This window comes from Balaenoptera acutorostrata, chromosome 9, assembly GCF_949987535.1.
Source record: "Balaenoptera acutorostrata chromosome 9, mBalAcu1.1, whole genome shotgun sequence".
In the NCBI taxonomy this organism is placed as follows: Eukaryota; Metazoa; Chordata; class Mammalia; order Artiodactyla; family Balaenopteridae; genus Balaenoptera; species Balaenoptera acutorostrata.
This window is the reverse complement of record NC_080072.1, coordinates 11,340,012-11,355,321: the sequence shown is the minus strand read 5'-3', so window position 1 is coordinate 11,355,321 and position 15,310 is coordinate 11,340,012. Positions and strand designations below refer to the sequence as shown.

Here is a 15,310-nt window from a genome sequence, read left to right as displayed (position 1 = left end):
GTTTTAAAGATACATCATTTCCTTTATAGAATAAAAGAGTGTGTTGGTTAATTAATCAAAAAGATCAGAATGACCTTCCAAAATATCAGCGAGACGCCCCCTTTTCCCCCTCACCCTAGGTTTAAATGATGACTGGCCGTCATTGTCTTGAGAAGCCGGACTTTTTCTTTCATGGGTCACAGATGTTGAAACTCCAGTGAAGTTTGCATCATTTATTTTACATTGTAGTTTCCATGTTTTAACCAGGAATATGGTAGCATTGTAAATACCGACTTTTTTGCACAGATTTGAAATGAGGTGAAAAAAAAATTCCAGCCGTCCTCTGGGGACGTTTGATAGAAGCTCAATCCTTCTCCTCCTTAGTACTGTGTGAAGTTGGCTGTGATGTGCTCGTGGTTGAAGGGTTTGTAGTCAGCAACTCCTGGAAACAAGCAGAGAACAACACGAGGTGCCCATGGTGCCCATAACCACACCACCCTCCCACGGGACCAGCCCATTAAATTGGTTAGAGAGACAAAATCGCCAAAGAGTTGATTAGTATGAAGGGAGCATGGAACTGAGATTCAGGGGTCCTTGTTTCCAGGTTCTCAGTTGCCATGTGGAGCACATCTTTGGCCAAGCCCCTTATATTGTGCCAGCCTCCTTCCCTCATATACACTATTGTACTACTAGTATTTATGCTGAAGAATTATTTTCAGGATTAGAAATAATGACTGCCAAATGCCTCATACAGTATCTGACACATAATAAGTATGCAAGAAAGTAGTTACTATTAAAGTGGCTTATGTAAGCCAAATTTAGAGCATTCAAGGCGGGAACTCATGTTCATTTTGGAAGATTTTGTAAGAAGTGAGGAAGGGCAGTGGGTTGAGAATTCTTGTCTTTCTGGGCAGGAAACACAGATGATGACATAATCGATGATTAACTCTGAAGCAGCCAGGCATCAGAAAGCATGACAATTTCAGGCCCAAATCTTTTTGGATCTCAGAGGACTTTCTTTTCCCCAGAGAAGAAAAGTAACTGGCAGACATGAGAATTAGCCTGATTTAAGTTCCCAGGGCAATTCTTGAGATGAAGGTGGTAAGAGAATTAATAACAATAGTGATTAGCATTTTTGAACAAATGCCATGCAAAAGGTACTGAATTTACTCATTTCAAACACATTATTTCTAATCCTCACAATAACCTAAGAAATGGTTATTGCTCTTTCCATATTATGGCTGTGGGCACTGTGCCTCAGAGAAGATTCATTATTTGCCTAGTATAGCTAGAAAATAAGAGAAGGGGCTTCAGGAATTCCCTGGTGGTGCAGTGGTTAGGACTCAGCGCTTTTACTGCTGGGCCCAGGTTTGATCCCTGGTCAGGGAACTAAGATCCTGCAAGCTGTATGGTGTGGCAAAAAAAAAAAAAGAGAGAGAGGGAGCGAGAGAAGGGTATCCTAACCAAGGCTTATGTGACTCTAAGATCTTTCTTAAATGCTGTGCTTCAATTCCACAAATTCTGAACAGATTTTTTTGTCAAATCCATGGTAGGCTCTAGGAAAAACGTCTCTCTCATTGTAGACTTGGATAATGAAGCATCTTGACAAAGCACGGTGACAATGAACATCAGGTTAACTAGGTAACATCATCCTTCGACAAAACCATAGACCAGTACTCTTTAAGTTGCAGGATATTTTAGTATTTGCACAAACATTTTAAAGATTGTTAAGGTTTTGCTGAAGTCTGAGTTTTATTCTTCCCCCTTTCCCCACCCAAACATTCTTCTTTCTGGTGATTTTTAACAACACTACAACAAAAGAAGGCGAAGAATGGATTTTGAGTGAAGCTGTGGTCTTGATTATCTGCTCTATCACATACTATGTGTATACCTTGGGCAAGTCCCTTTTTTGTTTGTGAGACTTAGATTTTTTGTTGTAAAAAGAGTCACTAATGCCTACAGAGTTGATGTGAGTATGAAATAAGATAACGTTACTACATTAATAGATGTTATCTTATCCCTCTCATTTATTTCCCACTGGCTATGAACTCACTGTTCTTTTGCTTTACACATACGTGTTTAATTTTTTAACCCCAAATTGGCCATCTTCTTAGATCACACACTTAAAAAAAAATCTTTCTCACATCTGCTTTTTCCTTCTTTAGCTCTTACTACTTTAGGTCAATCCACTTTTCTTGTTCACTGGATATTTTCCCACTGGCTCGGAGTGGAGTTAGGATTCTTGATTTTTTCAAAAGCTATTTTAGAGAGCAACCCATCTGTTCTATCTTTCTATCTATCTATCAACACTGTATATATATTCATAATATATCTGCGTATGTACATACGTATGTAACAGCTATATGTACAATTATTGTATATACATACAGTCTCACAATTATTTATCAATGAAATAAATGAATAAATTAAATATGGCAATGAAAGAATTAGCCTTCAAACGATGGAGAAAATGCCCACATTCCTTTTCTTCTCTCACCTTCATTTAAAGGTGTTTTGCCGCTCAGGAACTGCCAATACGTCTTGTGATTAACATTTTCAGCGATATTGTTAATAGAAGAGACCATAGGTCCCCAGGATGTCATTGTGGTTTCAAATCTGTAAGAATAAAATCATATACGATTAATACCTCACTTTAAGTCAGGCAATAAGAAGTTAAGATGAAGGGACAGAGACCTTCTAAATGCTTTAAAGATCAGAAAAAATCATGTTTCAAAGAGAAAATGCAAATGACTAATGAACATAAAATTACTTCACTTGGAATTAAATAAAAATAAAATGAACAGATTTTTTAAAAACCTATCAATAAGCAAATTTTTAAAATGTAAATGTCCAACAATGGGCAAAAAAATGAGGTGAGTGATGGAATGAATATCCAAGATTGACTCTTTTGCAGTTATGAAAATCATAATTTTCAATATTTTTCAGTGAAATGGGAAAATGCTTATGCAATAATATTAAGTGAAAATGTGGGATACACGTTGTATCAGAAATATCTATCTCGTATATTATGGATCACAACTATTTGTAATATGCATGGAGAAAATACCTATAAAATTATAAAAAATATCAACAGTGATTATATTGTGGATAGACTATAGATGCTTTGTTTTCTTCTCTATGCTTTCCCCCCTCAAAATTTCTTCTATGTGTATTTATTACATTTATAGTTAGGAAAAGTTAAATCAGGCAAAATTAAAGCTAAGCTTAGAGAAGAAGTAAAGTATATTCAGCAGGTTGTTGGAAAATTAAGTATTCTCGAAATGCGATCTTTATCTTGACCTGTTCTACAGAAGTTAGGGAAGTTATGGAGCTGGTCTGTGGGCGGCAGACACATGTACTTATCCTAACCCTGGAGAATAGATCCCATGTCACTCGTGTATTCCTTGGCCTTTGTCAGTCTTTCTCCTGGACATCTGTCTGCAGAATTTGGATTGGGCCATCTTTCCTTTGAAAGTATCTCCTCTTTTCCTTTCCATGACCTGGCATCTTCCCCCTCCTCCTCCTATAGCTTAGGCTTCTCCATATTTCTCTACTGTTCCCTCTTTTTGCAAACTATAAACATTCCCCAAAGTTTAATGTCCTCCTTTGTGATTTATTTCTATATCTCTCCCTTTCCCAACTGGGTAGTAGAAAGAACATAAGAGTCAGTCAAATCTGGGTTCAGATCTCAATTCCACTAGTTGCATGTTATGTGATCTTCAGAATATTACTTAACCATTTTGGGCCTAAGTGGTTCTATCTGTAAAATGGGAATAATTATATCTGTCTCGTGGTTTATTGGAAGCATTGTATCTGCCACCTACTACACTGTCCCTAACTTCAGTCGTCAACTCTATCAGGTGACTACCCAATCTCTTTTGCTTGTCCTGACCTCTTTTTCTAGGACTTCCTTTATACCTCCAAAAGCTTCCTAATGTTTCAGTTTTGAATGCCAACAATTAATCATCTAAAGGAATTGGGTTTTTCTCTGAAGGACATTCTTTCTTCCTGACACTCCTACCAATAGTTTTGAAGCTTCTTGCTCTTGACCCCCACATCCAGTCACTCATGAGTCCTGGGGCATCTTCCTTGGTATGAGTACATTTCTCCTAGATGAAGTCCTCATCAGTTTACAGCTTCATTTCTGTAGTCATGCCCTAGCTTTCCTCCTTGTCACTCATTCCCCAGACCAATTAACATTTTACAATATGACTTTTCTTACTCAAAAACTTTCAACCCTTCTCTGCAACATGAAGTCCGAATTCCTTAGCCTGGTATTTCAGGCTTTCTACAATATCACCCAATCTATCCTTCCAGACATCATTCATTTAATTCAGTCCTGTATTCTCTTGTCTAGTCAAGCTGGTCTACTCATTGACCTTAAATTCCTTGCTCAGTCCTGTCTCGAATGCTTTGTCCTCACCATCCCCCTCTTCCTTGAATACCATCCTTCCATATCTTCCTGTATGGTACCTATTCTTTGAATGTGGTCCAAAGCCACCAGCCTTCCTTGACTCTTCTAATCCACACTGTGCTCTCTCTCCTTTGAATTCCTGTTTTAAAAACTCCATCTTATATTGACTTGAATGATTTAATTTTTATGAGAGCCTTGCCTAGTTACTAGATTGCAGGCTCCTCAAAGGGCTATTAAATAAAGATCTGTTACATTATCAGAAGGGAAAAAAGCAAGAAAATGAAGGAAGGAGAGAGAGAATGGGAATTCAGGTTGGGCTTGGGAGGAGTGGTGCATGTCACTTGTAACACTCACTTGAATGTGGGGTTTTCGCGTTGTGCTTCCTCTAGGACAACAAGTAGCACTGATCCTCTTTTTACACTAACATTGATGGTCTCATTGAAGAGACGCTCCACACCCCTCAGCTGGTTATTTATGGTGTATTTGACGGTGATATTGTATGCTGAGGTGGGAACAGGGCTAGGAGGGTTGGGTAGAGTTGGTTGCACCTCATGACCTGGGAAGAGCAAAGAGGCCAAGTTTGTTAAAGATTATGGGGTTTGTAGTATAGGTACAAAATCTCTGTTATTGGCAGCTTATCCCAGAACACATTTCAAGAGATGACAGTGGTTTTGTGTCCTTTGTGGATTGTTCTGAAGAACTGGTGTGACCTATGAAGCTCTCATTTCCATCCTAGAGAATTGATCGTAGCTGAAGAACTGACAGCTAGCTTAATAACGAACGTTTATTTTGTTAAAAGGATTTGTAAACTGAAGGGAGGATTGTGAGCCCTAAGTCATGTATTTTACATGGTGCTCTCTGTTCACTTGGGGTTTTTTGTTAACCCGAAGAATCTGGAAGCAAAGGTAGTAAGTTTCAGACCATTTAACAAAATACCTGGGCACCTAGTGTAGAATCCTAGGAAGGACTCCATGGCCACCTTGTTCAAGTTGGGAAATATTTGGGAAGCAGCCTAAGGAGTTAGTGAATGTGGCTATGTTTGGTATGATTGTGGTCAGATTGCTTAATTGTGGTCTCTATAGATTCTGTACTGAGATAGACAAGGAGCTTACTAATCTCTGCTTATCTCAGGAAGTCCATGCAACATAAGATGAATCATACTTTATGTTAGTATTTGATTAGAAAGAAGAGTTGGAGGACTCTATACCAAAGACTCTGGGGTGATAAATTTTTTTGTAGGACTCTACTTTCTAGATGTATATTTCTGCCATGTTTGAATTTTAAGTATCTCTGTATTATATTTGTAAATGGATAAAATAAAGATATTTCAAATAAAAAAGTAATGTGCCAGATTTCCACCCCATCCCTTTGGTGTGCTGTGAGCACATTTTTATATCTCCAAGTCTTGGCTGAAATGTCAACTCTGTTCTTCTCCTAAGGTTCCCAAACTCAATGATTGGTCATACTTTCTTTGCTTTTGCACTGTATATGGTTTCTATTTCTGTTTAATACTTATTTCATTCTTCCAAATATTGTAGTTTTTGTCTACATACCATCTCCTGACTTTGTAAATAGCAGATATGATAAGATATTGCCTAATGTTTGGTGCATTTGTCAAATGAATGAATGAAGTCATATGTTATTTGACTGTTAGGACCATGGATCTTCTCTCTCCACAAGCATCCAACAAAATGATTTACCTGTAGTAGGTGCTCAGTAAATGTGTGTTGAATGAAGTGGACGTGGGAGCAGAATTCTGAGGGCAGGACAGCACGGCTGCGTGCTAACACACAACTCTTAGGAACTGGCCCTGCCTACATGGCAGTCATGGATTTAACAAGCCCTTATGCCACTTAAAATTGGTCCACGTATCATTCCTGGCATAAGTTGCCACTTTATAGGGAGAGACAGATGTTAAGAGTTCTTACCAGGGCTGCAAGACACATGGGGCACATCTAGGTATGTCTTGCCTTTCAGGGAAGGGAGGATTTGGGCAATGGACATGGGGTTGTGGAATTTCCCCTCCTTAATCTCATCCAGTACAGAATCCATGGTCTTCTGGCAGTTCCACTCCTTGTTAGGTCGTTCAGGTGTCACGGAGAGAGCCTGGGGCCGGGGTTGGGGTGGGAGGGTGGGGAGAGAGAGAGAGACAGATTAGGTATAGCTGAGAGTTGGCCTTTATTAGCTTTATAAGGGACAGACTTGATCACTAATCTTTGTGATCAACCAGAGTCCAAAACCGAAGCTGCATGAGGTCCAGGACAACATCTGTCTTATTCACGGCTGTGTCCCCACTGCTTAGTTCAGTGTCTGTCACATAGCAGTCACACAATAAATATCTGAGCTACACTCAGATTCAGGGAGTGCTATTAGGGCTGCTGTATTTACTAACAGTTCTTGCATGTAGAAGGAGGATGAGAGCTGGCAAAGCAAGCTCCTGGGGAAGATTTAGTGTAGGACAACCTGGCCATCTAACAGTAGTAGACTTCTTTTGTTTTTTGTTGTTCTACACACCCTTTGGTGGACTCTTCCCACATTCTTTGATCATGTCAGTACTGTCAGCTAGAGGCTCCACGATCCTGGCCACAAGGGTGGACTTGTGGGCTGGGCTAATCGTAGAGTACCATCCTCTTGGTGACAGTGATTGATGGACACATGCACTAATCAGAGTCCTTCCATGATACACAGACATTGGGAGAGAGAAACATTTCTTCCGCCTTGCTGGGGTTAGTAATCATTGAGGGGTTAGTAGTCATTGAGGTGCTAGTGACCATCTTTCTCAGCCACTCTGAAGAAGCCATACAGCAGGAGAGAATGAGAAAAACTGGCTGAGAGATGATGAAAGAGTGATCCCTGATATGATTTGAGCCCTCTATTCTGATTAATCCTGAAATCACCTAATCGAGCCCTGGATCCCCCAGTTTATGTGAAATAGTAAATCTCCATTTTTTTTTCTTAAGCAAAAATTATTTGGGTTTCTGTTATTTGCAAAATAAGTCTTGATGAATACACCAAGCAAGTCACTCTACTTTGCTGAGTTTTCTGTCTCGTGGGTAAAATAGAAATCATAGTTCCTGCCTACCTTTGGGGCGGTCATTGGAGGTTCAGATGGGATGCTATGCAAAAGCATTTTGTAATGGTGTGCTGCAGAAGCTGTCCTTAGCACCTCCCTGCCTTTAGGGTTGTGCTGACTCATCCACCAGAGCATGTTAATGGGCTGGGGTTGCTGATGACCCATTCACCTGAAGCTTTGAATGGGAAATGGGAGAAGGGAGGGGAGCCAGAAATGACTGTGAGCTAGAGGCAGTACTGTGAGCAACTAGGCAGTTTTGACAGGCTCTGTTAACCTCCCTAACCATGACAATGGCTCTTCCCAGAGGCCCCTTTACAGGGCAGTTTGGTTAAAGGGCATCAGTTAGGCTTTCCCAGCAACCGTATCTGTATCTCGTCCACTTGCCATATTCATATCCCAAATCCCACTAAGTGAGATGTATCCCCTTGGGATAAAACATCACAACACCAACTCTTTAGAAAGGAGTAATGCATTAGCCAGTTAGAAGTCAATAATAACTTCGCATGAAGAAGTTTATGTCCCCAAGTTAGGTTCTTGTCAGAGGAACCTTGAAAGCTTTGGAATATTTATGGAAGAAATAGGAGGAAATACCTCTGGGAAACAATGTGGGTGGCCTAGGTCACTTGAAGGGCACTGACAGCTGGCAGAGGGTGAGTGAAGGTTGCAAAGGAAGCTAAATATCACCTCTCTTCCACTGGGAGAGATCACAAACAATTATTAAATGCCACATTGTGCCTGTGACTTTTTTTATACCTTTGCTATTATGGGGAAAATGAAATTCCAGGAAATTCAATATTTGCCTAAGATGGTGGCCAATCTGGGATGCAAACCCAAGTTGTTACAGCCTTAGAAACCCTTTGTTTTTGACACCAGAACATTTTAGATTAGAAAAAGTTTATATAGTAGATATCTGGTGATTTCAGACTTCAGACTGCCTGGGTAAACTCTGGCATAACTCAGGTAGGGAGAGGTTATGTATCCTAACTGATAAGTAATCCACGTGGCCTTTGATATCTGGATATGGATGATATCTGGATATGGAGGTCCTGCCTTTTTCCAAGGAAAAACTTTAATTCCCAGGTACAGCTTTTCACGGTGTACTCTGCAGGTGCTAAAATCCCAAATAGAATTCACAAACCAAATTAGCAAAAGCAAACACTTCTCTGTCTGGCTCTAAGGTGAGCAAGGTTATTTTAAGTGAGTCATGAATAAAACTTGCCTTAGATTTCTTCAAGACTTCCTTTGTTCCCCGACAAAGCTTTCTAGACCTGAGCCCTGGCAGTGTTTTGTTCTCTGACAAAATTTTATTGACCACGACATGATGTAGAAACTGACTTTATTTTCATTAGTTGGTCCTGTGGCACGTTGGAGTGGGGACTTTGTATTTACTCTTATGTTTAACATGAACTAATTTCTAGTCTATTTATGCCCTTTGCTCATTTTTTAATCTTAATTTTAAAAAATATTTTAAAAATTGAGATGTAATTGACATATAACATTATATTTGTTTCAGGTGTAGTAACAAATGATTTGATATTTGTATACATTGTCAAATGATCACAGTTTAAGTCTAGTTAACATTCATGACCACACATAGTTTCACATTTTTTATATTGTGATGAGAACTTTTAAGATTTACTCTCTTAGTAACTTTCAAATATATAATACAGTATTATTAACAATAGTCACCATACTGTACATTACATCACTAATTTTTAATGTATAGAATATCAGACCAGTCTCCAACCCCCTGCACTAGTCCAGAGCTAAATTAGATTTAGGGTTGGCATTGTAACTCCATGGTTCTGTTTCTTTATTTTTTATTGATGTATAGTTGATTTACAATATTATTTTAGTTTCAGGCATATGGTATAGTGATTCAGTATTTTTGCAGATTATACTCCATTATAGATTATTACAAGATAATGGGTATAATTCCCTGTGCTATACAGTATATCCTTGTTGCTTATCTATTTTATACGTAGTAGTTTGTACCTGTTAGTCCCACACCCCTAATTTGTCCCTCCCCCCTTCCCTCTCCCCTTTGGTAACCACAAGTTTGTTTTCTATATCTATGAGTCTGTTTCTGTTTTGCATATACATTCATTTGTATTATTTTTTAGATGCCACATATAGGTGATATCATGCAGCATTCATCTTTCTTTGCTTGATTTAATTCACTAAGCATAATATTATGATTCTCTGTTTCTTGGGATTTCCAAGTTGGGAAGGTCATGATGTAGTTTTTCTATTAATCCCATGGGGCATTTTGAGACCCTGGAGCATAAATTTCTTAGTTTGGACTACAGGATTTGGCCACAGATGACCCTTTAATTTTTGATTCTAGTTGGTTCTCTCACCCCGTTATTATTGGTGTGTTTTCCATGGGAAGATGTTGCCCTAATCAACGGAAGGGGAGGGGTGTGTGTGTGTGTGTGTGTGTGGTTGTATTTGGAGCTATATCAAGCAGCATCTTATAGAATCCAAGCCTGAGACTCTATACTAGGGAAGCATAGGACTGAGCATAGACTTGATGACCAGACACATCTGGCGCTGCCATATATTAGGGATCTTTGTGAGGTTGAACTGAGACTGAGATAGTAAAAGACCTTGACAAAGACTAGATGTCCAGGCAGTTTTAGATTATTTTCATTAATCATTTTGAATACAATCCCACCTTTTTTTGATCAAGGTAAAGATCTGATAAAAGAACACTTGATTGGCAGCATGGAATCAGAAGATTCAATATTTTTTGAGGACCTCCTTGAATATCCTTATTTTTTAATACACCAAACTTTCAATTGTCTATAATTATTATGAACAAACTGATCATTATTCATAATAAACCAATAAATTTCTTGGATTTATTTATTTCTTTTTTTTTTCATGGAAGGGAAAAGAGTTCATGCATATTTGGTTTTATACTTTACCTGTGAGGTAGGGATGAATTAACACTTACCTGCATTTCACCAGTAGAGGAACTGAGGCACAGGTACCGTAAGGAATCTACCTCTAGTCACAGTAGCTGGTCCTCCCCAGAGATACTACCAGAAGCCTGGTCTCTTGGTCCTACAATCCAGGCTTAGGGACATGGACCCAGCAAAGGGCATCAATGACGCATTTACCTGCATGGCAAGGCCAGTGCTGTAGATGTCTCCGATGATGCCATTGTCTTGGATCCTCATGCTGATATTCTCCACAGTATTCTTTAGTACCTGACTGAACAGGACTCTGTAATCTTCCTCTGAACCTACGGGGATCTTGTGGTACATACAGGTCAGAGCCAAGGTCACCATTGCTCCTGTGTCTGAAAATCACAGCACGGGATAAGACAACCACCACCACCACAATATGAACAACTAACATTTGTGTGCTTATTGTGTTCAGGTTCATTACCTCCTTTACCCTTCAGGACAGTCTGTGAAATAGGACCTATAATTATCTCCATTTAGGGGATGAGGAAATGGGGGCTCAGAGAGGTTAGGTAACTGCCCAAGGCCACACACCTGAATGCAGATCTGTATGACTCCACAGCTCATGCTTTGAATGAAAGTCAACTAGCAGCATTTTCAATCCCATTTCTCTTGTCCCAATGTTTATCTTTCAAAATGTCAGCAGTGGTGAAGGTCCAGCCATCACCACCTCTCACTGAAGTCCTCTCTGTCACCCCATACAACAAGTGTAGTCTCTTTTCTGGATTCCTTTAGCATTTGTTGTTTGTACCTGTTTTGCAATCTCGGCACTCTCTGCTGTTACTGTGCCCTGTGTGTTCTCGGATGGGGGGAGGGCGGGGATTTTCATCTCCCATAGTACCCAGCACAAGGGCTTTTTTCATTATTTCATTCTTATTATGTGTGAACTGAATGGGCAAACTCTGGCATGACGAGACCTGAACAAATCAAAGACTTGCCAGATGGCACTTTTTTCATCAATCTTTTCCTCCCCACCCTAATCTCCACCCAAAATTTCATCACCTCATTAAGGATGACAATGTTGGCAAAGAAGTCCCAATTTCCTGAACTGGCAGAGAGGTCCCAGCAATGCATGAGGTCCCAGATGGGAAACAGAGGCCAGTGTGTGTTTGACCCATGGGGAGGGTACTTGAGTAAATATCTACCTGTGTGCTGGTCTGATAAAGCCTGAAAGGAGAGAGGTTGCTCATGTGGCATGTATAAGGGGTGAAAACCTGAGATAATACTGTTGCTTAGATAGTGGTAGAGGAGAAAAGATGACCACCAATGAGGGACATAACAGTGGCCCCCACAGAGGGCATCATACAGAGAAGGGATCGTTATGTGCAGAAGAAGGACATGGTGTGGTAGAGGATAGAGCTTCCATTCACAAGCAGCCACGTGCTTGCAGGATGAAGGAATAAGATGGTTCCAGTGCATCCTTGAAGGGGAGCATTATGGGTTTAATGTTCAGAGAGTAGCTGTTTAGTATAAAGAGAATATTTGGGGACTTCACTGGTGGCACAGTGGTTAAGAATCCGCCTGCCAATGCAGGGGACATGGGTTCGAGCCCTGGTCCGGGAAGATCCCACATGCCGCGGAGCAACGAAGCCCGTGCGCCACAACTACTGAGCCTGCACTCTAGAGCCTGCAAGCCACAACTACTGAAGCCTGCGTGCTGCAACTACTGAAGCCCATGCACCTAGAGCCCATGCTCCAACCCTGCTCGCCACAACTAGAGAAAGCCCACAAACAGCAACAAAGACCCAACACAGCCAAAAAAAAAAAAAAAAAAAAAAAGAGAGAATATTTGGATGTAGTAAGGAGAAGCATCAAGAAGAATAGAGTGTGGAAGCATCAGCAGCGATTTAAGAGGAGGTTCAGGGTGGGACTGAGTCCAGACACTGATTTAATAATTTAATCACTCGTCTGGGAACAACTCCTGACTTGGATGACATATTTATTGTTCTCAATGGAGATTCTGATTTGTCTGTAACTGTCAGACATGTCAAGTATTGTCCTGGTTTCTGTTTTATTTTCTCTCTTTCATTTATACCTTAATACACATGTCCAACAAATATTTGCCAAGTATCTCTCATCTACAGACATTTTCATGGTCCTGAGCTCCTCTTCCATGGAAAGCTCCCCCCCCTCCCACTTTCCCTCCAGCTCTACCCTTCAGTGACCTTGATGTTCCCAGCTCAGGGCACTGTGTGAAAGTGGTGACCTACTCACCCACGTTGAAGGGAGAGGAATTGGCCAGCAGGCTCTTGGCAAAGCGGGTCGCTATGGGTAAGGTCTTCTCCGGGTTGTTCTGGCACAGCACCAAGATCGCCAGACTGGGCCCATAGAAGGAGGAAGCATGGGTATTGAGGCCTTGGAAAGGGATAGAGGGACTTCATAAGACTAACATTCACCATAAAGAAGATATTTGTGAAAAAGGAAAAACCAAACCTTTTAAAGAGACATTGCTAGAAAACCTGTCCAAAAAGAAAGATACCATATGGCAAGAGATAACGTCCATGTGTCTCAGAGTAAGACTGTCATCTGGCATGAGAACAGAATAAAAGGGATGCTGCTCTCTTCAATGATGGCATAGAACTGTTTCCCTGGGATAGTGGTCTTTTCTAGTTCATTGGATTGGAAGTGGAGATCTCACTTGTGGGATCATCAGAGGTACTTTGTGTCTCTTGCCTAAACTTCCACTCTCCCTTCCTTTTTCTTTATAGATTTAAAATTCTCAGGAAGGGCCATTTGCCTCACTTCCCCATCCCTTCTGATGAGGTCTTACTGGCGGGTGCCCAGCTCTCCATTTGTCTCTGTAGAATCGATACTCGGTTCCCAGGGTCTCGGCAGGAGGAGGTGAGGGCCATAATGGTGAGGGCAAGCTGACCAATGGTAAGGTCTGTAGAAGAGAGAACAATATAGTTAAACAAAGGCATTCTCAGGGGAGAGAGCACCAGGGGCCAGGCTGAGCTCTCTGCTTCTTTCCAGATCATTTCGATTTTTTAAATAATGTGATTAGTTTTTTGATCTTTCTTAAGGAAAGAAGTATGGAAAAACATTGAAGAAGTATGGAAAAACATTAAGTAGGCCATTAATCTAGTGGCCTCTATGTGACTTGACAACCCCATAGGAATTCCTGGTATCTGTTTAGAAAAACAGCAAGAATACCCATACAAATTCCTATATAAAAAATGTATAGTTACAAGATAATTTTAACTTTACTCAAGTTTATCTAATTTGAACCTCAAGGCAACTCCTGTGAGGTAGGCAGAACAGAGATTTTATTATTATTGTTATTGTTGTTGTTATTGCTATTAGTGTTATTGTTATTAGAATTATTTGCATTTTGCAAATGACAAACTTGTGGTTGATGGGGATCTGTGACTAGTTCAAGGTCACAGAATTAGTAAGTGGCAGAGCCAGACCTGGAAATCCACTCTTTTACATTTAATCTAGAGCTCTTTCTGCTTTACTGCCCTCCTGTGTGAATGCCCTGACTTCACACATGAGTCCTTCCAGGTATGCAGGGAAAGGTGTTTGGGTGATTCAGGTACCATCACAGGTAGCATTGGGGTGGGGCGACATGGAGGTGGGCCCTGGGGGTGGAGATTCAGGGAGCGGGCAGAGGGGCCCTGTCTTCTCACCGGCTGTGTTACTGGCCATGAGCTTGTAAGTCAGGAGCTTCTGGGCCTCCAAGTTGTAGGCTCCGGCCAGGTTCATGGCAATCAGGATGCTGGGGTTTGGGAAGGCAGAGTTGACCACGGAGCTCTCCATGAGCACTTGGATGCCATTAACCAAGGGCTGCTCTGCTAAGGGAACAGCTGCAAGGGACAAAGCCGTTTACCAAACCCGTCATCCTCATTCCCTCTTCTCAGAAACATGTTTCCTGTGTCTCTTAGGAGAAGACAGGATTAGCCTTGGTATCCTCAGGGATGCTCCCTTTGGGGTGATTTTTAAAGAGCAATGGGGAAAACATTGGGCTTTTTCTTTTGAGGCCAATTAGTCCCTACATCTTCCCAAATAACCCTTATCTTTAAGAAAATGATTTTTCACTTTGTAACATCGAGCACTATGGCTCACAGACATTTCATGCTATTTCTAGCATGTTCCTAGAAGTCACTGATTTCCTTGCATCCATTTTTTTCTCCCTCTTACATGAAAAATATGAAAGATTTGGGATATGACCTATCCTCAGCAGGTACCCAACATTCTCACTAGTAGTGGTACCTGGTCAGAACGGCCACTGAGGGTCTTTCTCTGTATCATCAACCATCATTCCTGCAATGGTATTTCAATTTCTCTTAAAGTAAAATGCATAGACTTGCCTCTCAAAGAACTTAGGCTATTAAGTCAGGAAAGATGCACCACACACACTCACATCCTGACTCACCCGTTTTGGAACTCCTAGAGTGATCGCTATTTTCAGGCACTATCTCATGAGCAGACGTCAGTGTCTGAGGTTTCTGCCTATCCCCAGGGTAACTGCTTCCCTGACCTTGGAAAAAATGCTCTACTCACAGCATGAGCTTCGGGTCTGGGTGCTGGTCCCAGTCATAGCCCAGAGGAGGGTCAGGTGTTGGAGGGTGACCCGGGTCATCCCACTCTCCCCTGTCCTGTCCATGTCTCCCGTTCACAAGTCCCAGTGTTTGCAAGTAGAGTATTTCTCTACTTTTTGTTATATACGCTTCTCTTTGTAAAACAATCTGCCCTCCTCCCCCATCCTCCAGCCACTCCTAACCACTTATGCTGACTTATGCTCTCTCCCTGATAAAACTAATTTCCATTTGCTTATCTAAGTTTACCTACTATAGAGCCTCCAAGGTGCCTGAAGGTCACATCTAGGCCGCACAGTCATAGGAGACACTCAGGGCTTAATATGCGGTGAAG

At 41.0% G+C, this 15,310-nt stretch overlaps 1 protein-coding gene across 1 annotated transcript; it reads right to left on the bottom strand.

Moving 5' to 3' along the window:
* Window positions 1–359: 359 nt before the first annotated feature.
* Window positions 360–15,020, bottom strand: CBLIF (cobalamin binding intrinsic factor). Its single transcript, XM_007196512.3, has 9 exons — window positions 14,942–15,020; window positions 14,068–14,244; window positions 13,209–13,322; window positions 12,653–12,793; window positions 10,592–10,773; window positions 6,322–6,499; window positions 4,748–4,949; window positions 2,477–2,595; window positions 360–421 (listed from the first exon to the last, which is right to left on the bottom strand). Exons 1-9 carry the CDS (start codon window positions 15,018–15,020, stop codon window positions 360–362), a joined length of 1,254 nt encoding a protein of 417 aa, XP_007196574.2.
* Between the last annotated feature and the right edge of the window lie 290 nt (window positions 15,021–15,310).